At 44.2% G+C, this 27430-nt stretch overlaps 1 protein-coding gene across 1 annotated transcript in view; it reads right to left on the bottom strand.

Moving 5' to 3' along the window:
- The window catches only part of KALRN (kalirin RhoGEF kinase), a 717152-nt gene that overhangs the window by 94786 nt on the left and 594936 nt on the right, over window positions 1–27430 (bottom strand). Inside the window, exon 34 of the mRNA XM_054971242.1 lies at window positions 16717–16963. Coding sequence (XP_054827217.1) covers window positions 16717–16963 — 247 coding nt within the window. The remainder of the gene's footprint in view (window positions 1–16716; window positions 16964–27430) is intronic.

Here is a 27430-nt window from a genome sequence, read left to right as displayed (position 1 = left end):
ATGAAGATCGTTTGTAATTTAATTCTAGCTATTCTAGGGCTGCTGTCTTCTGTGCCTTCAAAAACGGCATTGCAGACAGAACCATGTCCAGCACAGCTTCTCCCAGCATGGGTACCCTGCTGTTGAATCTTGGCTTGCCATGCCAAATCAAAAAGAGTCCAGTAGCACCTTTAAAACTAGCCAATTTTATTGTAGCATAAGCTTTCGAGAATCAAGTTCTCTTCGTCATCATGCATCTGACGAAGAGAACTTGATTCTCGAAAGCTTATGCTACAATAAAATTGGCTAGTCTTAAAGGTGCTACTGGACTCTTTTTGATTTTGCTACCACAGACTAACATGGCTTGCCATGCCGTCCTTTTAAAATCCCTTCAGATTTTACACTCGCCACTTTTTTTTCCTGGCACGGCACCTGTGTCTTGTACAGCTGTATGACATGGGAGGCAGCCATGGGAAGAGCATCACCTGCTGGCTTTCAGCCTGTAATGTGGCTTACGGGAGCCCTTCCAGAAGTACAGATGGCTGCTCTAATCAACTGGCATTCTCATGAGCCCCTCAAGTCATCTGGCTGGGGAAATCAGATGGTGTACATAAGCATTTATACACTGTTGGCTTCCTTGCTCTTTCCAGTATTCTTTAATAAAGTTGGGCTTGATAAAGGCCTCTCAATTTGATATTCCTAATTAAAAGTACTGAATTTACTTTAGAGGTAGCCTCACAAGTCATTAGCTTCAGTGGCCCTCTTGTGGAGTGAGCGGTCTGCAGCCTCTAATCCAAAAGGGTGTAACTGACATCTCTGAGCAATGTTGAGCTTGAGGTTTCTGGAAGAGAACTCTCAACCCTTGCTGTGATTTCATGCCACTCCCTTCCTTGTTTGTTCTTCGAGGTAGCTATTTTATTTGGTTTGAAGGATCCCACAGAGAGCCATTTGCTTTTCTTAGTTTATTATGTGTGATGCTTCTGGACTATAAATTCTTTGGATTTTAAAAAAAATAAAAGTGGGTATTGTATTAGGATCCAGCCTCTTAGCGCTACTCTTGTGTGTTTTACAGCAACCCCACACAGAGGAAGCTTTTACTGGCACAGAAATAGTGATGAGAAATGATTTGATCTGCCTAATTGTGTATGTCAGGATCAAGCCATACATATTTTCATATCTGGAGTTCTCAAATTGTTTTTCATTTTAAAGGACAGTCTATTTTGGGTGAAGACCCAAGAAAATGTGTGTGTGTGGGGGGGGGTACCCATATCACCTTGTACCACAGTCAATTCTAAGTGGAGCCCTCTCCATAGCTATTTTTTTTTAAAGAAGAAAAACAGCTGGGAGCGTCAGTGACACATAGCTTGGTCTTCAGGCTTTTCCTGTTTAGGTGCATTAACACCCACCATTTTGGAAAAGGGCAACATAATGATAGTTAAAAAATCAACACACTGGCATGCTTCTGTTCCATGGCTTTTAAGTTTCTGCTCTGAAGCTTGCTCCTAAAGTTAAGCACTGAAAGGGTGAGCAGTGGAAACAGTTGGCACACTGGGGCACTGATAAATTAGACAGCAATGACATATTTTAAAAATGTTGTCCCTTTGTTCTCCCTCATAGACGGTGTAAGCTTGGAGAACAGTTAAGTCTATCATGTGTTAGGAACAGGCTGCCTTGTTGGGAAATCCTCAATGGGAGGGCTCTTCTCTTTCCCCTCTGGAAAACTGAGTCAAGTAATATGAGTGCCCCTCTGAGCCACATGGAGGTCTTCTGGGCTGTTTGTGCCTAGCTCAGTTACTGGTATGTTGCCTTTGAACATGAAGGCTCAGGGCCTATCTGTTGTGACTATAAGTACTAATAGAACATTCTTTCTGGATTTTGCCTAATCTTTTCTTTTAAATCTAAACTAGTGACCATTAGCACATCTAACATGTGCAATTTGGTTTGTGTGGCCATGGGAAAAGACTGGGGGAAATGTAGAGTACCTCCTCTGTTTGAAGACACTAGCGGGGGCTTACCCAGGTTTTAGGGTTGGTGAGTGGCTAGTACTACAGTGAATGAGAAATATGTGGAAGTAAACCTACTGTAATTCACAATAAACTATTAATAATCATTAATAGAGTTGCCTGTGTTAATTACAGCCTTTTGTCTTTGCTGGTCTTTACGTGCTATTGGACTTGAACCTTGCTCAGACCTTTCTCCTGTGACTAATCTGCTGTCATTCCACAGGACGTGCTCTTAAAAAGCAAAGGAACAGGGCCAGTTGGGGGTGGAGGTGGTATCTCTCATTAATTGTGTGGAGATACACCACACAGTGAGCACACAATCAAAGTTGTGAAGGAAGTTTATCACAAAAACGTATTTGAATTTTAGGCTGGTGGAAAATTTTGTTAAATTCTGATAAACAAGTTAGGGAATAAACATTTATTTTAAGCGTTCATTAAACTATCATTTAAAGTGCTCTTGATTCCCAGTTCTGACAACTTTTAAGAAGTTTGGTATCATGCACTTCCTAAAGTTTCATGTTTTGTGTTTATGTGGTGCAAAGCTCAGGCTCTGGAGAAGATATCTCTTATCTCTAGAAAATGGCATTCTGTATTTCCAGTAACATCAATAGATGCGAGGAAAGAGTTCCTGTACCATTAATATCTATATAGTCACAGAAACTTTGGCATATACTGTTTGACCCAAAGCATGTGAAAAAAACTCAAGTGCTAAAATTATCTTTCTTATACTCCATTATTACAAGTGTTGAATCAAGGTACACAGGGGTCATTTCGTAGAAAAAGAGCTGGAGGAACTCATTAGCATAACTATTAGCATAACTCATTAGCATATGCCACACCCCTTGACACCATGGGAAATGTGTAATTAGCATAACTGATCTGCATATGCCACACACCCTGACATCACTTATCTTGGCTGTTTTGGACCCAATCCTGGCCATTCAGGGCCAAAATGGGGCCCCAAATGGCAAAAAAGGGGCTGAAAATGGCTGAAAAGGGGCCCAAAATGGTCAGGATCGGGCTGCTGATGAGCGAGAGAGTGATCCACCACCTGTCAGAGGCCTGATCTGGGCCGTTTTGGCCTCAATCCAGACTGAAATGGGCCCAAAATGGCTGAGAGTCAGGTGGGCGGGGCCACCTGACATGTGACTTCTTTGGGGAACTAACGGAACTGCGTCCCTGCATGTTCCCCCTCAAAATGAGCCCTGAAGGTACAAATCCATGCTCATCCAACTCCCTGACTAGCCTTGTGCAAATTTTCATCTCTCACTGTAATCTAACCTACCTCACAGACTTATTGTGCTGCTCAAGTAGAACAAGGCTATGGAAGCTGCCTAAGCTTCTCAAAAATTTGACATATTTTGCATTTGGCTACCCTGGTAGACCTAGAACCACAATCCTGAGTTCACTAAACTAGGAACAAACTCTACCAAACTCAGTCAACATGTTTTTGTCAGGATGAAAAAATGCTCTTTGAACACTGGTGGTTCCTATAAAAATAATAGATAACCACTGTCTGTAAGTCAGAAAAAACTATTAACTATTAAAAACTATTAATACTTGCCACCAACAATGGTATCTGGGAGCCTCAACATCCATGAGAAAGAGTGGGCAGGCAGGCGGGCATGTGCTCACAACAGAGGCAGAAACCAGCATTTCCTGCCACAGAGATTCAGTGATGGGTAATGATCCATCTATTGATTTCTGCCTGTTATGCAGTGGTCAAGGCCCTGCAAGTAGGCTATGTAATGTCTGTATTACTTATTTTAAACTGACCCCCCTATATATATATATATATATATATATATATATATATATATATATATATATATATATATATATATATATATATATATATATATATAAAAAGCATATAATGCTTTATAATAAGCATATAATAATATATATAATATACAATAAGCATATTATATTTGATTGCAAAGTAAAAAGGAATACTCAAATTCCCCTTTCCCCCACAAAGAATCAATTGTTTAACAACTGGTTCATGAATGCAGTGGCAAAGGTGTTTTGATTTCCAAAAGTTGGAGGTGCTTTTCCATTTTATGCTTTAAAAAAAAATCACCTATAATGAGGTCTTTAAAAGGTAAGAAGACAACAGGGAAAACCCTAGAATGTAATGGTTGCTACTAGCAACATTATCTGGATTTTCTGTTTAAAATTGAGTGAATGAATAATGGCAATTCCAGACTAAACAACCAGTTTGGAAAGCACCATGGAAAGAATTTTTCCAGTGAGTTCTGAGATAACACCTCCCTTAGAAAAACATTTACTCAAGGAACAAAATCAAAATTTCCAACATCCACATGTTACTTAGGACTGATGGATGAAACACGTTATAATCTGCTGCTGGTTTTTGAAGGCTGCAGGTGCTGTGAGCATCTCTGGGAGTCAAGGGGAATGCAAATATGTTCCTCTGACTGTAAGCAGTATTTCCAGTAATGCTAAATCTAGTTGTACTCCTTGGCTTGTGGAGTTATTCCAAATGACAGTTGCTTCAACAAATTATGGAGGGGAAGAAAAACCTAACCAGGTAGGTTCAGACTATATTAAAGGTCAGTCCTACAGTTCCTGAAAGTAAACTATTTACTGTCAGAGCAGTCTAACCAAATCTTGTGTTTTAATTCTTCAACAGGCATGCTACTGTAAGTACTTCTAGGCAGGCAAAACCACAGACTATTTTTGCACTTTATGCCTTTACATGCACAAGGTAATCAGTGGTAGATGAGTAATTATGGGTATAAAGTGAAAGTGGTTTGTGTCTATAAGGATGGTCCGGCATAGCACACATCTGCTTCAATGACCAGAAGCAAAGAAGGCCTCTTGTATCTTTCTTAACCAAGATGAAAAGGGTATTTTTGCAGGTTCTTCTCATTGACTAGATCTGCCTTCCTAAAGGTACAGGAGACCTCTCCTCTTTTGCATCTGCACCCCTACAATCTTTCATGTATGTGCGTGTGATAGGTTGTCAAATTTAGTGTGCCTTAATCACAGAGAGTTTTGAATTGAAGTTGAAGAATCCTGTGCTTTGCATTGAACATGTGAGACTATCCGACATAGAATCCACCACTGGTCAATCTATTTAGTATGGTCTACTCTCCAAGATCCCAGGAAGTCAAAATAGGCACCACCCGCCTACATTGTAGATTGTGATTTCCTTTGGAGAAAGGAAGCTACTTGGAGGAGCTGAAAGATTTGTGGCCCACTTATGTGTTCTGCTAAGGAATAGTCATGTGGTTCTGGTTAGGCAGAAAGGCAGGGTATAAATGTCACAAACAACCGAATAAAATGTTACTGACACACAAAATAGTAATATCATAGAGATGTTGAATTCAGATGTTAATATTAAGTGGGGAACCCTCAAGGACTTGTGGGGGCATCTCATTTTCCCTCCCCCACTATTTTCTCTTTCTTTTCCCTGACACCCCCCACAGCCTCTCCCTTTTTTTGCTTCCTTTTCTCCTTCCCACCCACCAGCCAACCTAGCTTTATCTGCCCACCCCCGCACTTCAGCTTTCCTTCCTTCTCTCCCCCTCATAGGCTCTTCCTGGGAAAACACTGGCCAAGTTGTGCTGTTCAGGTAGAGCCTTGTCCAGTTGTGCAGTGGGGGACCTCCAAAGAGTTGTGGGGTTCCCTCACTTTCCCCTGTATCCCCTGCTCACGCTATTTCCTCTTTTCCTTCTCCTGGTATCCTCCATACCCTTATTTGAAATGCATGATATAATTAAGAATTAAGAAGCACAAAAGTGGATAGGAAAACAAAGTGATTTTAAGGATCAGTGAAATAACCACTAGCAGAAATAATACATATTTGTACTGGCTTTCTATTCTGTAAGAATACCTTACACTATGAAGTTTTTCTCCAATACTCTTTCTAAATAACCTTCCTGGAACATGAACTGATTTATGTAAACATAACATGAACCAAATGACCATAGCAATACCCATGATTGCCCAGGTAACACATAAATGTTTGTTTATTCAAATAGGCTCCTGGGGACAGTCAGGTTTATTCGTACACAGAAAAAAAAGTGACCCACCCCCTATGTTTACTTATTTACAACTTAATTTATGCCCTGCTTTTCTCCCTGATGAGGATTCCAAGCATCTTACATGGTACTCCTCTAACAACCCTGAGAGGTAGATTAGCCTGAAAGTGTGTGACTGGCCCAAAGTCACCCAGCAAGCTTCCATGGCAGAGTGGGTATTTTAACTTGGGTCTAGCAGATCCTAGTCCAACACTCTTACCCCTATATCCCACTGATTTTCAATTTCCAATTTATTTAGGAAATCTTTTCTATTTTCCCATGCAAAAGTTTGAAATTTTTCCTGGGAAATGTTTTCATTGTACTGCATTTGAAAGATTGTTATCCCAGATGAGTTTGCAGCAGAGGTGAGGCTACAGCCATCCACCAGATTTACAGCCATGGCAGTCTATGAGTCTCTCTCCATGAGACATCTTACATGAAGACACTCAAGTGTAGGGAGACATAATGTTTGCCAGGAAGCGTAGTTTAAAAAGATTGGCTCTGTCAATTTCATCTCTCTGTATGAAGGTAGTTTAAAAAGACAGAGTCAGCTGAGATCCTTTGCCTCCCCAAAGGGAAAGTGAAATTGACAGAACCTTTGAGCGTGCCTGTGTGTGCGTGTATGCCTGGTGGCAGTGGGGAGGTGCAAATGACTCAACTGCCCTCCATCCTCCTCCTCTCCCCATCTTCCACAATTAGTCACAGAGCAAGGGCCCAATCCCATTGCTGTTTGCTCAAAAGTCACTCTCCCGCTTTCAATGCAGTTTCACTGCCTACCCCACATTCTCACAATGCGCACCAGATTCATTGCAGCTTTGAACGTAGCTTTGGCCGCTTGCAAAAAAGAGGACGCAAGGTCTCTTTTTTCCCCAGAAGTAAACTACACTTATTTCAATAGGACTTACTTCTGAGTAGGCATGCATAGGATTGTTTTATTTATTTTCAATTTATATTCCGCCCTACCCACATTTCAAGCAGATTCAGGGTGGATTACAGACACATTCAGTTAAAATATATAAAACAATTATTATAAATTAGTTAACCATAAAAACATCCAAAAGTACTACACAAGTTAAAATACATATAAACATGAACACAGCAGCACAACTAACCAGCCTAAATCATCTCCAGAGCATCTTCACAGTAAAAAGATTATTTAAATGGGGGGTATTTGTGGTGGGAAGGGCCCAATCCACCATCAACCGGCCAGGGGGACTCCACCTAGCACTGCCCATATGCCTGGCGGAACAGATCCATCTTGCAGGCCCGGTGAAAGGATAGCAAGTTTTGCCAGGCCTTGGTCTCATCAGACAGAGCATTCCACCAGGCTGGGGCCAGGACCAGTCAATGCCAGGCGGGCCTCCCTAGGGTCAGGGACCTTTAGCAGATGTTTCTTACTCAAACAAAGAGTCCTCTGGGGTTCGTATGGGGAGAGGCGGTCCCTCAGGTACGCAGGTCCCAGTCCGCATAGGGCTTTATAGGTTAGTACCAAAACCTTGAACCTGATTCGGTACTCCACCAGTAGCCAGTGCAGCTGATGCAGTGCCGGTGTTATGTGCTCACGCATCGGTAGTCCTGTGATAACATGTGCCACCGCATTCTGCACCAATTGTAACTGCTGGATCAGATTCAGGGGAAACCCTGCGTAGAGCGCATCTAACCTAGAGGTGACCGTTGCCTGGACCACTGTAGTCAAGTCGCGGGACGAAAGATAAGGGGCGAATTGCCTGGCCTGTCGAAGATAGAGAAACGAGGACTTGGCAACCGCAGTGATCTGGGCCTCCATTGTCAAGGAGACATCCAAGATCACCCCCAGGCTCCTGACTCTTGGAGCTGGTGTAAGCACCGCCCCATCGAGTGCAGGTAGCTGGGGTCCTGAATCCACATTTCCACAGCTCAAGTACAGGATCTCCATCTTCGCAGGGTTTAATTTCAGCCAACTTTGTCTCAACCATCCAGCCACAGCTTCAAAAGCATGTCCCAGGACATCTGGGGCAGATCCAGGCCGTCCGTCCATCAACAGATAGAGCTGGGTGTCATCCGCATATTGGTGGCACCCAAGCCCGAAACTCTGCACCAACCGGGCGAGGGGGTGCATATAGATATAGTAATGGGGAGAGTATCGCCCCCTGCAGCACACCACATACTAGTAGCTGACGGGACGATAGCTTATCCCCTAGCACCACCCTCTGTCCCTGACCGAGAAGAAAAGAGACAAGCCACTGTAGTGCTGTCCCCTGAATTACCACATCGGCGAGGCAGTGGGTCAAAAGATCATAATCGACCATATCGAATGTCGCTGAAAGATCTAATAAAATCAGCAGCGCCTATCCACCTTGGTCAAGGTGCCTGCGAAGATCGTCTGTGACGATCCAGGGGACAATTATTTGGGAACCACTTAATGCGGCAGCCAGCTTGTTCCAAAGCAGAACCCCAAAACAGAAGACCAACCAAAGTAGCACAAAACCAATCTGCAAGTTTTCCAGCTCTCCAGAAATCTTAACCCATCTGTGTGTTGAATGGGGCAATGGAGACAAACTAGTGTTACAAGCCATTTTAACACCTACAGACTCTCACTGATGCCCAGCCAGCCTGCGCACATTTACTCAGGAGCAAGTGAGGCTTACTTCTGAGTAAATCTAAGAGTGGCTGCTCTCCTCCTCCCCCCTCCTTTTCACACCTGAGAATAAATCCTGTAGAACTCATCAGGACTGGCTTCGAAGCACCTCTGCTGGACAGTGGAGCTGCAGAGCTCTGCCATTCTTTGCAATATTAACTCAGAAGTCTTGTGTTTAGGGGGCCTTGCTTCCAAGTAAAGCAGGTGGCACACTTGGAGCAGAAAGGTAGCCTGTGCATTAGTTTGTTACAGCAAAAAGAAACCAAGGTGCAGGATCGGTGCCATTCTTAATACAGTGTTCCAATGCCCAGTTTCCCAGGAGTTATTCCCAACGGGAGTCTGCCTATAATGCACAGAATCCAGTAGCATCTTAAAGGACAACTAGATATCCAGGTGAGTTTCATTGGTAGCCATGTAGGTCTGCAGTAGAACAGCAGGAGACCCTCTGAGGAGCAATCTCTGTGTAGAGAGGTGAAAGTATGCTTCCTGGCTAACACTGTGTCTCTCTACATTTGATTGTTCTAGTGTAAGATGTCTCGTGTATAGAGACTCTATGTTTGCTGAGGCTGTCTCCTGTTACTTGTTTCCCCAAATCAGGTGTGTCCTTGGGAGTCATGAGACCTTAATGCATTTAGTACACAGCTCTATCACAAATGAATCCATGATACTTCAAGTTCTCTTGGGTAGTTTCTCTCCCCCAGTGGGGAAGGATACTAGGAGACTGATGAGAACCAGAGTCTGTAGTAAAGTTTATTTCTTGATCGTGTGTCAATGCAATACTCTGTTTAAGCCATAAAAACAAAGTAAGTGCAATGTATAGGAGAAATGGTGACTTCTCCTCCTTCAATGCCCCTTCCTAGATATAGTTGTCAAGATTAAAGCATAAAACTCAGTGAATTGCTTTTGCAACATACTGTTTCACTAACATCACAAAGAGACTTTAATAGTTTTTTTCTTCTTTGCCAGGATAAAGTCAGGTGTTCTTTGTTATTTCTATGGTTGTCTTTAGAGCTTAAAATGCTACTGAGAAAACATAGCATGATTTTATGCTTATGAAGCCTTACCCTAGCCCATATGGCTCCTGAATTCTAATTAAGATGATAATTGGATAAAGTTTTGTTCCTCCATAAAAATTTCAGTCAGATAGAAAGGTAGCCAGGAAATGTGCAGTCTACATGCTTTCTCTAAATAAACTTGCCTGTGTTTAAAATAGAACAGTAACAACTTTGTTTCCTTAAAATAGCCTTTCCTGTTTTATTGTGACATTCACAGAAGAAATAAAGAACATGATGGATTTCCAGAGCTGAAAGGAACTTGAAGGTTCTTCTGCTTTGGGGATATCTGACCACCAATGCCTTCTACAAGCCCAACTGAATTTAATGATGACTTTTGGATTCCTGAATGGAGAGTAAACACAAATCTAGTATTACCATAATCTAAAGTATAAATTACACACAGTGAAGGTCCATCAGTTTTTTTCTCTCTGTCTTATTTAGTTTCTAAATCCTGTTTTAGGCAGTGAGGGGAAAGCAAATGTCAACAGAAGCCAGCTATAGGATACATTCTACTGAAATCAGGGGCAATTTCCCATTGGTTTCAATGAGGCTGAAATAGAATCAAAGTAGTTTTGCACCTACTAGCAGCTTCCTACTGGTTGTAAGGCTGGATGGTCTTGAAAGTTATCAGTCAATTCAATTTAGACCAGTTGCCATCTCTTTTCACTGAGATCAAGGAAACAGTCAGAATGAACAAGGATAACATCCACACCTCACCACATAACCCTCCTTATTTCAAGGTGGTGCAGACAAAAAAAGACTACACCTATACCAAGATTAAAAGAGGCGTGTAGAAAGGTAGGTGGCCAAAACAACTCTAACCCTTGAGGAGTGAACACTCAAAAAGAGAGGAGTAAATCGCCTGAGCAGAAAAGGCCAAGATATAGGAAGACAAAAAACAAACTGATACTTATCCTTTCTAGTGGTTTTCAGCCCTTCCTGCTGTGGGGCTCAAAGAAAGGCACATGAACTGTGCATGCGAAAAAGCCAGTTACATATATGCTTGTACTTGGTGTTTGAACTGACTGATACTGTTAGAGAAAGATTGGTTTATAACTCACATTTGATTTTAGTCAAAGTTGGCTATAAGTCAACAAATGAATTATACAAAATAAAATCATTTGATTCAGATAAGTGAGCTACAGAGGCAAGATACTTTTTACACCCTAAATAGAGCAGACTTCTTGTTGGGAAACTGCTTTATGTCCCAAAAATGAAGATCACAACTGAAAGATAAGCTTTTCCTAGAGGAATTTTCCTTGTATTCTACCAGTCTATCCATCCTAAACTGAATGAGATATATCAGAAAAGTGGAGGGCAGAGCTGTCTCACTCACGTAAACCAACACAAAAAAGGTTGGGAGAAGTCCTAGTAGCAAGACCTCCAATAAAACAAATAAATATGTGTATCAAAAGGTTAAATTGTATATGGTATATTAGTCGCCTCATATACACTATAACAAGCACAGTAATTGATTCACAACAGAATGTGACAATAACACAGAGTGCTCTATTAGGCAGCTTCACAATGTGAGAATAGTCTTTCTCATTTTTCTGTTTCTCTCAAGTAACATTCTAAATAATGCTTGTATATAAAGAAGCCATTGTTAAATGTATCTATAAAGCACATATTATCAGTACAAAAACACGTAATGTAGCAAAACTTTACCATGCAAAAAGTGTCCATTCATGCTGAAAACTACATTACACAGAGATGGGTTCTAGTGTAGCCTTTGTGCTGAGATGTGCTTTTCTTTACAGAGAAAATCCTTTTCACTTTGATCACGTGAGCCCCCCCCCCCTTCTTAATTGGTACAGGTGAAACACCAATCTACCTCCTCAGGATAAATTAGGCATTAGAGTCCATATTTTTTCATAATCTACTGATCATCACGATACATTAATACATTGTTAAAACATTCTCTCAAAACACAGTTTGAATAGAATACATTTCTAGCAATGCAAATCGGGAGCACCCTCTTGTGAAGAAATAAGAAATAGCACATTTATCTGCCACTGCAGGAGAGGGCACAGGCAATAAATTCTTAAATGAGGAGAAAGTGGCCTGAGACAGAGTTTTTTTTTTTTAATGGTGCATTACAGACAAATTCTTTCATTGTCAAAAAGGTCTTGAGGGCTTTTGAAACAATTCAAAACTGCGCACAATCTGTTTATCTGATCTAAAAAGTGGGGTGAGTAAAGTGATTCCCTTCTTTCAAACTACATCCAGTTTTCTGAAGATTATAATAAACTATCATCAGCCCCCAGACCTACTTAATGAACATCAGGTTCATCAAGGTCAGGCCTTGAGATTTCCTTGTACAAGCTATGCTCAGCATCCAAGCTGCTGAGCTCAATCTTCTGTCAGCAGGACACTTTTCTGTCACATCTGCCTCTTTTATCCCTATTATCTTATGGCATTTTTAAGAACAACATAACACAAAGAACAAAGTCTAAATGCTGCTGTCCTTTTCTTTTTTCTGCTTTGCTTCAAACAAGTTTTGATTACATCAATCAAAGTCTTTAGTTTAAGAAATGCAGGAAATGAAATTTGCTCTTTTTCAAAAAATAAAAATCCTTTCATTTGAACACCAAGACCTCATGGGTAGCAATCAGACCTTCAGGCAAGGGACAGAATATGATCCATTGTAAAGATTTCTCCTTAGAAGTGGGGGCGCGCGCGCGCGCGCGCGCGCGCACACACACACACACACACTTCCTCTCCCTCCCAAACATCTTTGGTTAATCAAGGAAACACTGAAATTCCATTTCCATCTTCTCCATGGAAACAACTGCAAATAGTGAAAAGGCATGAAACTAATTGATTAGAGTGAAGTGGTGATGGTGGTGGGTGGAAATCCTTTAGCTCTGCATGGAGATCTCAAGTCTGCACTTGAAAGTATGATGGTCCTGTGGCTTCTCTAATTCCTTATCCTTCCATTCTTAGAGCGAGACCAGCCAGCTTTCCCCACCCCTCTCTACTAGCGATTCTAGTTTTTCCTCTCTTACTAAAGGCTTCATCTACGCATATACTGTGTGTGTGTGTGTGTGTGTGTGTGTATATATACACACACACACTCACACACACACACACACACATACTGAGGAGGTAATTGAGGAGGTAATCAGGTGGCAGAGTAGGGGTGTGTGCTTAAAACCCCCCAGTATTTTTCAGATTTGGTATCCGGAAGGCCATAAATATCAGTATTCCTCATATTCCGGTCCAAAAATACTGGTTTTGTATTCAGATCTGTGGGGGAGGAGTTGGATTCCTAAATTAAGCAGATTGTGGCTGGGAAGACTCATAGGGGAACCCTACACAACAGCTGGTCACCTGAGGCCCGTCCTTGTTCCCCTCCCTGACGAACACCCTGCCTCACATTCTGTGGTAAGGGAGGCACATCACTCATCTGGCTGGTGCCAACCCAGAAGTAAGTAGCAGAGTGCTGGACAGCGGAGCAGCACAGCAGAGTGGGAGTGGGTGGTCCAACCCAGTGGATGAGACAGGCCACATCAAGGCCAGATGTGAACCGGCAAAGGTGGGGATAGCAGGAATAACACTGCTGGTGTGCGGGGCCACTGATGGGTGGTAAAGAGTAAGACCCTGGGTGGAGTAACAAGGCTGGTTCAGGTGCAGAAAGGGGAAGAGGGGAGGAAGACCAGCAAGTGGGCATGTGAATCAGCATGTGAGAAGAGAGAGAAGGAAAGAGAGATCAAGGAAAGGGGAAGAGGAGTGGTCACATGTCCAGATGGCCAATAAAACACCCTTCCCTTGCATTTCTGCCTGGCGTGAGTCTGTCCTGCTTCAAGTGGCTGCCGAGTCTGCAGAGTGCTGCTTACAGGTAACAAGATCCAGCTGGCAAGGCGAAGAATGTGCAAAGTCCGTAAATCAAGGGAGTAGTCAAGGACAAGCCGGGTCGGAGGTCAGAGAGACAGTTCCAAGGACCAAACGCAGGCAGCACAGTAGCAGCTCAGAGAACACGTTGAAGCCACACTGATAGGAGCCCTCCCTCTGGCTTTTATACTCTGAGAGCATTCGGTCAGCTCGCACAGCTGCTTCAAGTCTCCTCCTCTGAAGCCCCTCCTTCCTCTGAGAAGGCTGGCCTGTTCAGAGCCTGGAGGCGTGCAGATTGACGTCGGGTCTGTAAGTCTCTTCTGTCCCTGCTACGCCGACGTTGCTCTCGATAGTCTGGAGATGTTGGAGGGGATAAGGAAGCTGGCTGCGTCTGGGCTGGTGGCTCTGGGTGGGGAAGGGGAGCTTCTGGCTGGGATTCAGCATCTGACCGTTCAGCTGTGGTCGGCTGCTGGGAGACAGGCTGCTCCTGCTCAGGAGGAACAAGGCTGTCAGCAAGCGTCAGCTGTTCCAGCTCCTCCTCCTCTGAGGACTCGTCAAGCTCAGGCTGTACTATGACAGTCTTTGGGATGAAGGTAGAGGGAGTGGCCATCCATGACCACTTGTCCCCAACCGGCCTGCTAAGAGTGTCCATCCTACAGGTAACCCAGTTAGGGACTGCAAGACCTGCCCCACAGGTCCATTCTCTATGGGGGTATTTTTCTGGGGATCAGAAGGGGCTATTTTTGGAGCAAATAGTACCAAAATTGCAACTGAGTGAGGGCTGTCTGTCCTCTAAAGGCTTCCCCAGTTTCAAGAAGATTGGGTCAAGGGGTCAAATTCTATAGGCCCCTGAACAAAGTGCCCTTTATTGTTTCTTAAGGGGAGGGAGGAATCCAGTGCTTCTGAGCCTTAGCCAAACACACAAAGTAAAGCCAGAACCAACAAAGACCAACAGAAGCAATGCCAAAACAGAAAATCCCAGCTGTACTAACCTGGCAGCAGAAGCCACAGACTCCAAAAATTGCTTTGGTTTGGCAGCTGGTTGCAGCTGCTTTTCTTTTACTGTTTGCAGCTTTTCCTGGGCAAAAGGACTGAGGTGGTAAGGAGGCACCTCTTACAGGCAACTGCAATCACACATTAGGGAGAGCTCAACTGTCTGCTCTGTCATGACAACTCTCTCATAGGCCATATGACAGAATCACTGGGTGACTAGACAGACAGATGAGGTCTCCATAATATATGATGGCATTTGCCTGCTGCATGTGTAGAGCAGGCCTATGTCTCTTGCTTTGGAACCCAGGCCTTGATGAGTCACTGTTGCTCACTGCTCTTCATGGGGCTTCTCCCTCACCTAGGCCCCTCTTTGTAGCCTTGGCCTTCTTCTGCCTTTCTGTATTTTATCATAGTGTCAGGCTCTCATTCAAAAAGGGTTCATAGTCTGTATGTAGGTTAGGGAGGCCAGTTTCTCCCATGCTGGCAGGAGACCTCCTGCTTTCTACTGGCTTTGTCCAATGCTGCTCTGTTGGGCAGTGGAGGGGGAAATTCTGCAGGAAAGGGTGGGGATGACTGGTACTCCACTGATGCAGTGACATAATTTCTGGTTAACCCAGAAGTGACATAATTGCATCAGGATGTTAGATGCTCTAACATTCACTCAAAACTCTATGGTATAACCATCACTCAATCATAATGATGCTACTTCTGGGAAAGGGCAGAAGTGATGTCACAGCATCAGCAGTGATGTCACAACAATGCAGGCAAAGGCCTACTGCAACTTAAGCCTCTCACTAGCTGGCAAAGTAGGGCATTTAAAAAGTGCTAGCATCCAAGGAGTGCTTTCCATCTCCAGCTACTGGAGTGGCTGCATCCTTTTCTAGAGGAATTTGATCTAGCAAAATGTAATTCATGTCTTGATAACCTGAAAGCAACACTGCAATATGACACTTTATAGATAAGTTACTCTTTTTATTTACTTAATGGACTCCTATTCTAACTCACAACTATCAACTGGCAAAATACAAAATACAAGACTGACAATATAAAGCCAGCAATAATTATGAAAACTAAAACAGCAGATAAAAGTCAATGGCAGTAAAACCAGAAAAAGTCAGTTAAAAATTACATATTTATGACAAAAGGTGGAGTGAAAGCAGCAACAATAAGAATCAATCAAATGCCTGGGTAAATAAATATGATTTAACTTGGTCCTGAAACTAAAAAGATGTGACACTTGTTGAATACTCGATACCTGTTCCGTAAATGGGGAGCTACCATAGCTCTTCCTGACTTTTTAGACGCTGGAACAAAATGCAGTATCCACACTGGCCCTCTAATCTTTTGGGCACAACAGTTTGTTTAGACATACAAAGAGAATACCTCTTACTTTGCATCCCATGCTGTCAGTGCTTCACTCAAACAAGTTCTGGAGAAAAACCTTCTTGGTATTTATTCCACCATTTTAGAATTCTCACTTCTTGCAAACCAGCCAAAGTCTGAGCCTATTTTCCTTGAATGTTGCAAGATTTTTTTCCTAATGGCTAGCGTTAGGAAAGAGGGATGGGAAGAGGGGATATGATTTGTAGCACACACAAAAAAAAGAACTGATTTGGTATCCGTGAGGAGACAGACAGGGTACTGGCTTGGATCCACCACAACATCTCTGCAGACAGAAGGATTTCTGCCCACAGAGTGTGACTTTATCGCCTCAACAGGATCCCCAGAAACAGCATTTCAGGGGGCATCTGGGGCTGCAGTGGGTAGCAGGAGGTGAGAAAGTCATACTCTATGGGCAGAAATCCTTCTGTTTGTGGAAACACTACTGTGGATCAAAGCCACTGGTTGTTATGCTGAAGGATGTGACAACCACCATGCCTGCTGGGCCTGCAGTGGCTGTTGCATAACCTTCATTCTGAGTCATCCTTGAGGCTGAAGACTGTACAGGCCTTATACAAAGTATTGTTCTCTCTTCTAACATTCTTCTTTCTCAAGAAGAAAGTGCATGGCTGCAATTTTTCACGGCCAAATGTTCCCTTGTAGTCATGTGAAAGCTGAATTTAGCAGATAAATTCTGTGTGTTGGAACACAGCATCACAAATGTATTTACATGGGCATGTAAAAGGAGCCCATCAGTTAAAGCTTTGTACAGTAGAAAGTCCATCAATTCCTGTTTGGTTTTAGCCTACCTTTTCCTGAAGGGAAGAAGCAGTCCATCTCTACGCTGCTCCGTGAATGGGAGATGCAGAGAGCGCTGCTGGGGACCAGGCCTTCCAGAGGAGGACTTCGCTCGGTTGTACGGACCAAACACCAGCCTGGCCTTTCACTGGGTCTTTCTAGTAACTCCACGGTTTGTCCCACCTGGATACTCAGCTCGCTACTATGGCTAGCTGTGAAGTCCTGCAGCACCACCGTCAGTTCACATCCTCCAGACAGCTGCCCAGGGAAAAAATGGGGCAGAAATTAGTCACATCAAGCAGGAAAATAATGATCTTTGATCACACAGCTGGACCTGTAGCTATAATCTTGGCCAAGTGTGATTCCTATTGAAGCTTTTCAGAGCTTTTGTTTTTCTTTATCAGAAATCCAGGTTCTTAATGTGCTTCCCATAAACAGAAACTGACACAAGGCTTGGGGTGATTCAAAGGGTAGCAGAAGGTTTATTTACAAATAGATAACATAAGAAGGCAGGTAGGCAGGTGTTTGAACTGAAGTAACGGAAAGGTTTTTGTACAGAAACTTCACTGGTGTAAGGCACAAAACACTTGGTATGATTCTAAATAGCTGGCTTCTTTGAGAGATGTTGATGTTATTAGACTTAAAGATGTTAAAGTGAGTTCTTTCAGAGGTTGGCACTGTTTCACAAATGCTCCACTTTTAACATGACTTCCCCTCCTCTCCAGACCTTAGGGTACTCCACTGAGTCAAACCCCTTCAAGATACTGGGCAGCCATTATAGTTATGAGCTATAACTCTGTTTCTGGTGCCAAAGGGGAGACTCCTTTCTACACACTTCCTTGGCTCACTATAATTCCCAGATCTCTTGAGTCTACACAGGAGTTAGTGTTGTCTTTCCCGCTTTAGTCCAAGGACTAAAAGTGCTTCAGGAACATACTGATTTCACTTTTAAGGGAACACCTTCCCTTCCTTCCTCACACAGAGGACTCTCTGCCTGACCCTCTCTGGTCAGAAGCCAGACTCCAACTCCCTTCACTCGTCAGTTTACTCCAACTGTCAACCCCTCAACATTCCATCTCCAACTGCCATTTCAGGCTAGCCACATGCGGGGAGGAGGGAAACATGTCTGGCATTACTGTCTGGCAATCCCAGCTTTTGAAGCTGAGTCCGTCATACATGGCTCCCTCTTCCCATTCCATTACAACAATACTGTGAGGCAAGGTTAGACTGAGAGCCAAGCTACAAGTGACGCCTTACACAGGTTGGACACTTGTCAGCTTCCCTCAAGTTTTGATGGGAAATGTAGGCATCCTGATCTTGCAGCTGTAATGAAGAGCCAAGCTGTAAAACCAGGACGCCTACATTTCCCATCAAAACTTGAGGGAAGCTGACAAGTGTCCAACCTGTGTCAGGCGTCACTTGTAGCTTGGCTCTGAGAGAAAATAAATGGTGAGTTTCATGGCAGGATGGGGATTTGAACCTGGCTTTTCCAGACCCTACTCTGACAGCGCTGTACCCACTGGATAGAAGACTCAAAGCGCAAACATTGTAAAGTGCAGAAAGGCTGAAATGTGAATGTAAATAAGTTTTCCTGTATAGATACCCAGTCAATTCAACTTGGAGCAAGTACATTTAAAGCTACTTTTCTGTTTTCATATATGCACACAACTGTGGGGAAAATGGCTGAAAAGTACTTTTAAGAGGCACATGTGAATTCAGCTGAAGGCATAAAAGAGTTTTATCAGTTTATAAGAGGTATATTCGGGCAAGACCTCTGCTATTGGTTACTCTGCTGCTACCAAGGTGACGGTAGGTCTAACACATTGCTAAGCTTGCCTTCCCAAACCTCAAATCTTCTGTGTTTTCTGGCAAGTATTGTTTATTGCAGGTTTGTTTGTTTTAAAGGGATGAAGCCAATGTGGTAACTACTATTCCCCATGGAAGAGAGACAATGATTATTACTGTCATTGTTAGCTAAAGAATCCCATAAGTGTAAATGGGGCATTGCAAAATTAAATAAAGTAGACACTTGCTTTAAGAGTTTGCTATCCAAGAATGAGGCAGAGAGGAGAAAATAACAAGAGAGTGCTTAGGAAAAACCCAGATTCTGAAATATAAATATTTATAAATATAATCTGTGTAGGATATAAAGTGTTGCATCTGTAGTTGAGACAATATTGTTTTGGATACCCATACTACAGACCCAATGCCTTGGATTTCACACAGATGACATAGGCTCCACCCAACTTCTTTTCCTCTTTGAGTTAATTTATAGAAAACTGACTTATTTGAATTGCAAGAAGAAGAGGTTCGGTACAAAGAAAATAGCTTCTTTTGTAGTAATAATAGAAAGAGACACGTATCAAATGACTGACTTTTTAAAGGATGGTTTTAATTTGTGTTCTGTCTTATGACTTTTGCTTAAAATGGTAAATCTTTTGAATTCAAAATAGAATTATATATAATCTTTAGATAAATAGTGCAGTTGAACAGATGAGAGGAAGAGTGAAAGGTAAAGGGTGGAGGATATGTTATGCTATATTACTCCTAGCAGGCTGATGCATGACTATGATCAATGGAAAATTCTCAGAGGTTTCAGACCATGTTGTTCTCTACCTGCTCACCCAGTTCATGAGTGTTTTATTTATTTATTTTTATATATTCAATTTTTAGTTCGTCCTCTCCACAAGGCCAGCTCAGGGCAGAGTACAACATTTCCATAAACAATATTACATTTAAACATTATATAAATAGGCATTAAGGCATATCATACAGTAAAAACATACTCCTTAAAACATATCATACAATAATAACTAGAGATGTGCACGACAAAAAAAAAATACCGATTAAGCCGTTCGTGGATCTGGGACGCTGCCAAACCCAGGCCACTGATTCTAACCGATCAAGTCCCATTTCCGATCCGGAATCGGGAAGGCCAAAGCGGGAGGGCGCCCCACTGTTTCCAGCAACGGTGGTTGGTGGCAGCAGCCACCAGGCCCGGCGGAGGCAGCGATGAGCCGCCTCCCTTCAGGGAGGGGGTACACACACACACACACACACACACACACACACACACACACAGAGAGAGAGAGAGAGAGAGAGAGAGAGAGAGAGAGAGAGAGAGAGAGAGAGAGTAGAGGGGGGAGTTTTTAACCCAGCAACGAGCCGCCTATCCTCAGGGAGGGGACATTCCCAGGGCCGGACCTACGGTTGCTAGTGCCCAGGGCAACCGTAGTCAGGTTCTTGCGCGCGCGCACTCCTGGGTCCCCCCCCCCGCCCACACAGCAAGCCAGCTGTTCCGGTGCACTGCAGAGCTGGCGGCAGTGCAAGTGGCTCGGCGGCTGCCCGTACCGTTCACCTGCCCCGCAAGACAAGGGGCGGCCGGCTTGCCCGCGCACCTCTTGTCCTGGGGAAAGGCGAACGGCGCAGGCGGCCTCCCAGCCTCCTGCGCTGCCTTTTGCCTTTCCCCAGGACAAGGGGCGGCTGGCTTGCCCGCACACCCCTTGTCCTGGGGAAAGATGAACGGCACGGGAGGCCTCCCAGCCTCCCGCGCTGCCTTTTGCCTTTCCTTTGCGCCCATGGCTTCAGAACACCCCCTTCCCCCTCCCTCCCCTGGGTTGCTGCTCCGTGGTTGGAAGGAAGCCTGCTAATCAAGGAAAGCTGGGCTTCCATTCGTGTTTCGAGGGTGACAGAAGGAGGGCAAACACAGCTCATTCTCCTGGCTCTGTTGCCCAGGGAATAAATTACTGGCACCAGAGTGTCTGCAATTTCGAACAGAAACCGATATATCCAATCAAGTCCCGAACAAGCAAACCCCCGACTGCTGGATCGGTTGCCATGGACGGAAGCGATTAGCTGAGTCACAATGGCACAAACGCCAAAATCGGGGGGGGGGGGGTGTTGAAATCGTAATTCAGATCGTGCCCATATCTAATAATAACATCCTCCTCAGATGGCAATGATAGAATAATAACCATAAAGTGCTGCGTTTCAGTCTGGCCTGTAGGCCCACATACAGGGTGGTGGGCAGGTGTTTTATATTTTGTTTTATTTTATATTTTATGTGGCTGGTGGGGCCCAGCCTAGCCTCCACCATATGCCTGGCAGAACATCTGTCTTACCGGCCCGGCGGAAAGATAACAAATCCTGCCAGGCCCTAGTGTCCTCAGACAGAGTTCTACCAGGTCGGTGCCAGGACCAAAAAGGCTCTGGCTCTGGTCATGGCCTGCTGGGCCTCCCTTGGGCCAGGGACCACTAAAAGTTGCTTATTTGTTCAACAAAGCATCCTCTGGGGTACATACAGGGAGAGGCGGTCGCACAGATATGGTGGGCCCAGTCCGCGTATCCTCCTTGGCTTGGCATAATGAATGTGGTTGTGCATTCAGGAGTTGGGGAGAAGTCTGTCTTTTGCAGGAAGATTTCCTGGATCTGTGGTGCTCAGTCAGCAGCTTCTGAAAAGTTGTCACTTGCAAATGTACTCTGTATGCAGCGAGCCTTGAGGAACAGGGACCAGTCGTCACTGCTGCCTTCCTGCTTTCTTACATTGCCAAGCCCTAAGATCCTTCTCCCTGACAGATTTTGTGGCATCCTATTCTTCTCTCTACTATGCCTTGACAGTCTTTTCCCTTCTAAGACTACACCTCCTGATTCAACCCTGCAATCCTACCTTTTGATTTATCACTTCATTTCATTTCTCACATGTATTTCCCACCCTTTAAAGAAGGAGCTTGAGGCACTATATGTCGAGGTTATTCTATTTTATCCTCACAACAACCCTGTGAGGTAGGTTAAAATATGAGTGGCCCAGTGGATCATCATGAAGTCCAGGAAAACATTCAATGTTGGTTGAACCCACTAGGGGTGAGTTGCAATGCCCATGTGTACCAAAGAGTTCACTGTTCAGATCACCATGGCAAGAAAATGTCAACTCATAAGAACTTTTTCATTTAATCACTTAAAAACCCTGAAGCAACACTCAAGTGATGTTTGAGATCCTTTCCTACAAAAAGTATGCAGTTGTGCACAATATGACCACTAGGTGTCCATGTTTGCTGTCATTTAGCAAGTAGGTTCCAATAGCCAAAACACTTCGTTTTGGATTTGATGGCTCTGCATACGTGCACATGCGTTTACCCAGAGGTAGAATGTGCATCTTTACCACATTATCTAAAACCATAATTTAATCTGTCACTTTCTGCATGTTTCTATAAGAACAAGGTAACCGTGGTTAATAGTGGGCTAAATGGTATTGTGAAGGCAGAGGGAATCTTTCTTAAGGTGCTTGATACAACCTTTGGAAAGAATGGTAATTTGTAGTGATAGAAGGGTCAAGGAAATGGGGGAAATTTACCCCTTAAATTTCCAAGAGAAACGTTAACCCATTGAAAAACAACCCACTCCAATGTTGTAATTCACATGGCCACAAATGTAAAAAGCTCTCGGCATCTAACTTTCTAGCCACAACCAAGAGAGGGTTTGGTATATTAATTTTAATGTTAATGTTATGAAATATTAATTTTCTTATGGATGTACAGGAAAAAAGTAGTGCTAAAAGTGCTAACTGGACCTTTTGATCGCTTGAGAGGGTTCCTAGTCTCTGCCAGCAGCATTTGGCATGAATTTTGAACCCTTGGAGACTTACTGGGAACTTTCAGCTAAGAGGCAATATAGTTAACAGCCACAAGCATTTCCTTCAATTACTTGTGATCTAGTGCCTCAGACAAAGGATAACTTGACACATGACTTATGTCAATAAATCAATATAAATTCTTAGTGCATTGGGATAACAAAGGCCAGTTCAGGCAGGAGGGTAGCACATCTACAGTTGGGTGCTTAAGAAGCGTCTGGACACTTTAGCCCTCAGATAATGTGACTATCAAGAGACAGCCTTCTCAGTTTTAAAAGTGTCACTTGTGGTGCAAGCCATGAAATGGCTTAATCACAATGGGGTGCACCCAGACCAATTGAACAGAAGTTTAACAATTACAGACAGCTTTACCTGAGGAGTATTTTGAGAGCTCATTTTGCCAAGCTGCACTTCCAGTCTCCTCAGAAGAACTCAGCTTTTGGAGCGGGTTGATGGGTTGATGGGCTCATTGAGACACAATGAGCACTAAAAACCTTATTCTACCATTTAACCGGGTCACAGTACAGGGTGCACCCTTTTATTCTACCAGTGCCAAAAATTCACTTCCAAAAGTATATGGCAACTTCACTACATATGAACAAATGCCACTCTGGCTCACTGGAAAAGAAACAGTAATGCGCTAACTGGATGAAGCAAATAGACAAACAGCCTCAAATGCCATTTAAGTCTGCTAGATGCTGCTCCTTCCCACACAAAAAGGGTGAGGGGTACATATCTTGGATCCATCAGTATTCAAAATGCTGAAATCAAGTTTCCCCATTGAGACACAATGCTTTTTTTCAGAAAGGGTTTAAAGAAGAACAACTTTTTAAAACAGTTTGATCAACTAATCGTACTTAAACCAGCTATGTAACACAGAATTAATAGTGGGGCAGGCAAGTAATGCTACCGCCCCTCCCCCACCCCCCATGCATGGAAAAGGGCTTTGCCTCGATATCTCATTTCAAAGCATTTTGAGCATTAGCTCAGGTGAGCTTAGGACACTGGCTGAACCACAGCGATAGCACTTAGCACAAATTATAACGGAAAGGGTGTCCGGTGTCTACAGTCCAGCCCCCGGACTTACCTGGAGGAAAGGACAGGAGACCCCCGGGGAGACAGCAGCCCAGGTGCCTCAGCAGGCAGCTAGGCCCAGTACCAGCCAGCCACAGGGGGAAGGGAAGAGACACCCAAGCCCCAGCCAGCCACAGGGGGAATGGAAGCGACACCCAAGCCCCAGCCAGCCACAGGAGGAAGGGGATACCCAAGCCCCAGCCAGCCACAGAGGGAAGAGACACCCAGGCCCCAGCCAGCCACAGGGGGAAGGGATGACACACCCAAGCCTCAGAGGGTTAGAAGGGGCAGGTGGAGACCAACCAGGCCCACCCTCCAGTGGGAGTCCAGGGAGCCAGCAGGGGGCCAAGCTGAAGCCTTACCAGCCAGGGAGGAGAAGCTGCCTCAGCAGCTCAGAGCCACGCCCCAGCCTGCAGCCCTGCTGGAAAGCATTACTCTAGCACAGGGGATGCTAGGAGCTAAGCAGCTTCAGGTAGAGCTGCCTGAGGCATTCTGTGGGAGGAGATGGACAGCCAGCCAGGGAGGCTCAGCTGTGCCTGCCTTCAGCTATCAGATCAGCCAGGGAGGCTGGACAGCCAGCCAACGAGGCACAGGTGGACCAGCTCAGTGCTTCCAGCCAAACGAGCCCAGGTGCAGCTGCCTAGGCCAGCTAGGGCCCTGGGTGGAAGGCAGCAGGAGGGCGTGGTTAGCAGGCAGAGCCTGGCTAGGCTGAAGGGATAAAAGGGAAGCACGCCCACAGGGTGGGGTGGGTTTTGAGTAGGAGTGATGGAGTGGAGTTGGAGCAGAGCAAAGCAAGAGCAAGGAGGAGAGTGGATGAAGGAGGAGGAGATGGCAGAGACCAAGGGGAGTGAGTGGCACAGGTTGAGCGGGCCAGCGAGTGGAGTGAGAGGGAGTCTGGGTGATGTATACCGCCCCTCCATCCACAGACCAGGGTCCCACAGAATCCCTGCCCCCCCCCTTTGACGTCAGGAGCAGACCACCCAGCACCCTGCCCAGTGGCGGCCGTGGCAAGCCCTGACAAAGCGTTTATGCATAAAAACATTTAAAGGTATAAACAGCTAGTATGAATGAATGAAACCATTGCATGATTACAGATTCAGGCAAACCATCCCTTGCATATAGCTCAATCAGTAATGAAAGCCAACGAAGTATTTTAACAAAACCTCTCTCAAGGTTATACTAGTGCATTCTGTTGAACACTGAAGAAACATGGGTTGTTTTCCTAGAATGTTGATTCTGTCCACTATTCAGCCCTCTTTCACCACTGATCCAAATCATACAACTGAAAGGACTGCATGAAAAAACAACTGTTCCACAGACAAGGAACACCTTGGCCAAAGACAAGCTATTCTATATTGTTTTGAAGATGATCCATAGCACCAGATTTTTTCTGGGGATACTGTGTTAACTCTATTAATTGCACACGTGTATCCCTTATCACTCTTCCTCTGAAACTTAGTATAGTATATATATATTAATTTATTTTTATCTTCACAACCACCCAGTGGGGAAGGTTATGCTAAAGGGACAATTCCCAAGGCTAGAATATATTAAACTGAAAGCAAATGCTCAAAACTATGCAGCTAATATTTTTATTCACAGTTTTAGATGTTCTCCTCTCTTAGACAGGAGGCCTCTAAATTTGAGAGTCCCTCATAGGTAAGTGCCCCAACCTGCTCAATAGCAGATGTGTTTCCATCCCCCTTCCATTTGGTGACAAAAACGAGATAGCAGAATAACAAGATGCATTGAAATAGATTATTCAGTACGATGGACTTTTGTCTTGCAAATTTCCTTCTGACACAAACATCACACCAAATACTACTACAGGCAGGAGTCTGTCGAGCTATTAATGAGCCAGGGTCTGGCAGTTTTACTAGATTAGTACCCTAAATTGATCAAGGACCAACCAAAGACTGTTGATGGTGACTCTACTTACAGATGTAGTCCAAAGGCTTCTTCATGAATTTTGTCCAGTACAACCCTGTCTATGTTAGCAAGTATGGATCTGGCTCAGCATGGATGCCAGCTACTGCATCTAAGGCTGAAGAATTTCTGTCCTGACAGACTGAGAGCCAAGGTACAAGTGACACCTTACACAGGTTGGACATTTGTCAGCTTCCCTCAAGTTTTGATGGGAAATGTATGGGTCCTAGTTTTACAGCTTGGGTCTCCATTACAGCTGCAAGACCAGGATGCCTACATTTCCCATCAAAACTTGAGGGAAGCTGACAAGTGTCCAACCTGTGTCAGGCATCACTTGTAGCTTAGCTCTGAGACACCAATTGGTGATGTACTAGGATGACATGTGGACCAGATGGGTCTCCACCTTCTGCAAGCACCAAGCATGCTCCAGAAGAACACTGAACCAGAGGCTGCCCAGGAACCCAGCCAAAGTCATGTTAACATGAAGCCTGTCAAAGAACCCAAAGAACCAGAACCCTCCAGCAGCCCCAGTACATGATCTGGGTCAGCACACATTGCACTACAGCTCATCCACAGTATCTTTATGATTATGTGAGTTTGTGGGGAAGTTCTAGCGTATTGGCCCTCATGACTTGTCATACCAGGAGATGTTGGAATTTAGCATCTTAGGAACAGCCAAACTGATCTGGAACCAGAAAGTAAAACTGCTCTTGCTAACAGCCAGGTCAGTTCAAGGTTTCCTCCCAGTATGCCTTTGTGGTTAAGATAAAATCAACTACTCAGTAATGTGTAATAATAAACTTGGGACTATCTCTTTGAAAGCAATGGAAGGAGCCTGGTCTACACAAGCAGCAGAGTGAGGTGGTAAAAGCCTAAAGTGGCAGAATGACCTGCATCATTTTAGACTGCAACCCATTGCTGAATGCTCCTCCACGTTAAAAAAAGGCTTTTCTACAAATAATTAAAAAAACGTTATCAGGAAGAAATGACCTGGTTGGTCTAGTTCACCCCTGACCTTCTAGGTTACACCTCCAGGGAATTGTCTCAATGGGGGTGCTTTTAAAAAGTGTATTGCCTACCTGCAGTCAGAAATGGTATAGTCCATCCCACCCCTTCAGGTCTTTCCCCACCTGATTATCTTGCATGTGTAGACCAGCCCAGAGACTGAACCAAGATTCTCCACTGATCTCAGTAGCCTGTGGAGAGCGTAACGATGCTTATGATCGCACTGTTGGTCATTTCCTAGGTTTTGCCTATAGCTCATACTTGGTAATAAGTTGATTAGAAAAATAATTGTTTGAATCTAATTCTAAAGCATTATTTTAATCCACATATTGTGATAGTCAAATTAAAATGATTGCCGGCAAACTATTACTTGCTTATATACTACACCTGATTAAAAACCAGGGTGATGAAAGCAAGGGAATACATAATGCCATGGTAGCCATATTTCATAGGAAAATGGGTTAGTACTATTATCTGCAATATGCTTGCATCTCATTACCTTTGTAATAAATCCCCCCCATTAAATTTTATTCATTTTCTTTCACGGCTTACAAGGCACCCACATGTTTGCACTCAATAAAAAAGAAGGAAATGTTAACATGAGACTAAGGTAGAAGCCAAAAAAAAAAAACCATGCTGGAGTGTAAGCACCCCCCCCCGCCAATAAACATGAACCCAAAGCATAATCAACAATCTGTCATGGCTAGAGTTGCCAGTCTCCAGGTGGGGCCTGGAGATCTCCTGGAATTATGACTGATCTCCAGATAGGATTGCCAGGGACCTGGAATCCCTCGATGGAGGATTGCCAGGTCCCTGGACTCTCCAGGTGGTGGGGAGTACTTATCCCTTCTTCTGTTGTCACGCGTGCATGCTCCCAGCTTGCATGATGACATCACTTCTGGGAGGGACATCATCATGAGGGGTCAAAGGGGGCTCTTGTCCTCACTGCTGCCCCCTGCTCTCACCGTGACTGCAGTCCGCTCTCATTTGGTGCAAAGGGGCCGTGGTGGCAAGAGTGGGCAGTAGTGACAAGAGTGGCCTGCTCTTGCCACCGCCTGCTCTAGCCACCGCCCACTCTCATGGTGCAGGAGCAT

The sequence above is a fragment of the Eublepharis macularius genome, chromosome 2 (genome assembly GCF_028583425.1).
Source record: "Eublepharis macularius isolate TG4126 chromosome 2, MPM_Emac_v1.0, whole genome shotgun sequence".
Classification (NCBI taxonomy): Eukaryota; Metazoa; Chordata; class Lepidosauria; order Squamata; family Eublepharidae; genus Eublepharis; species Eublepharis macularius.
The sequence above is the reverse complement of the archived record's forward strand: the minus strand, read 5'-3'. Positions and strand labels throughout refer to the sequence as shown.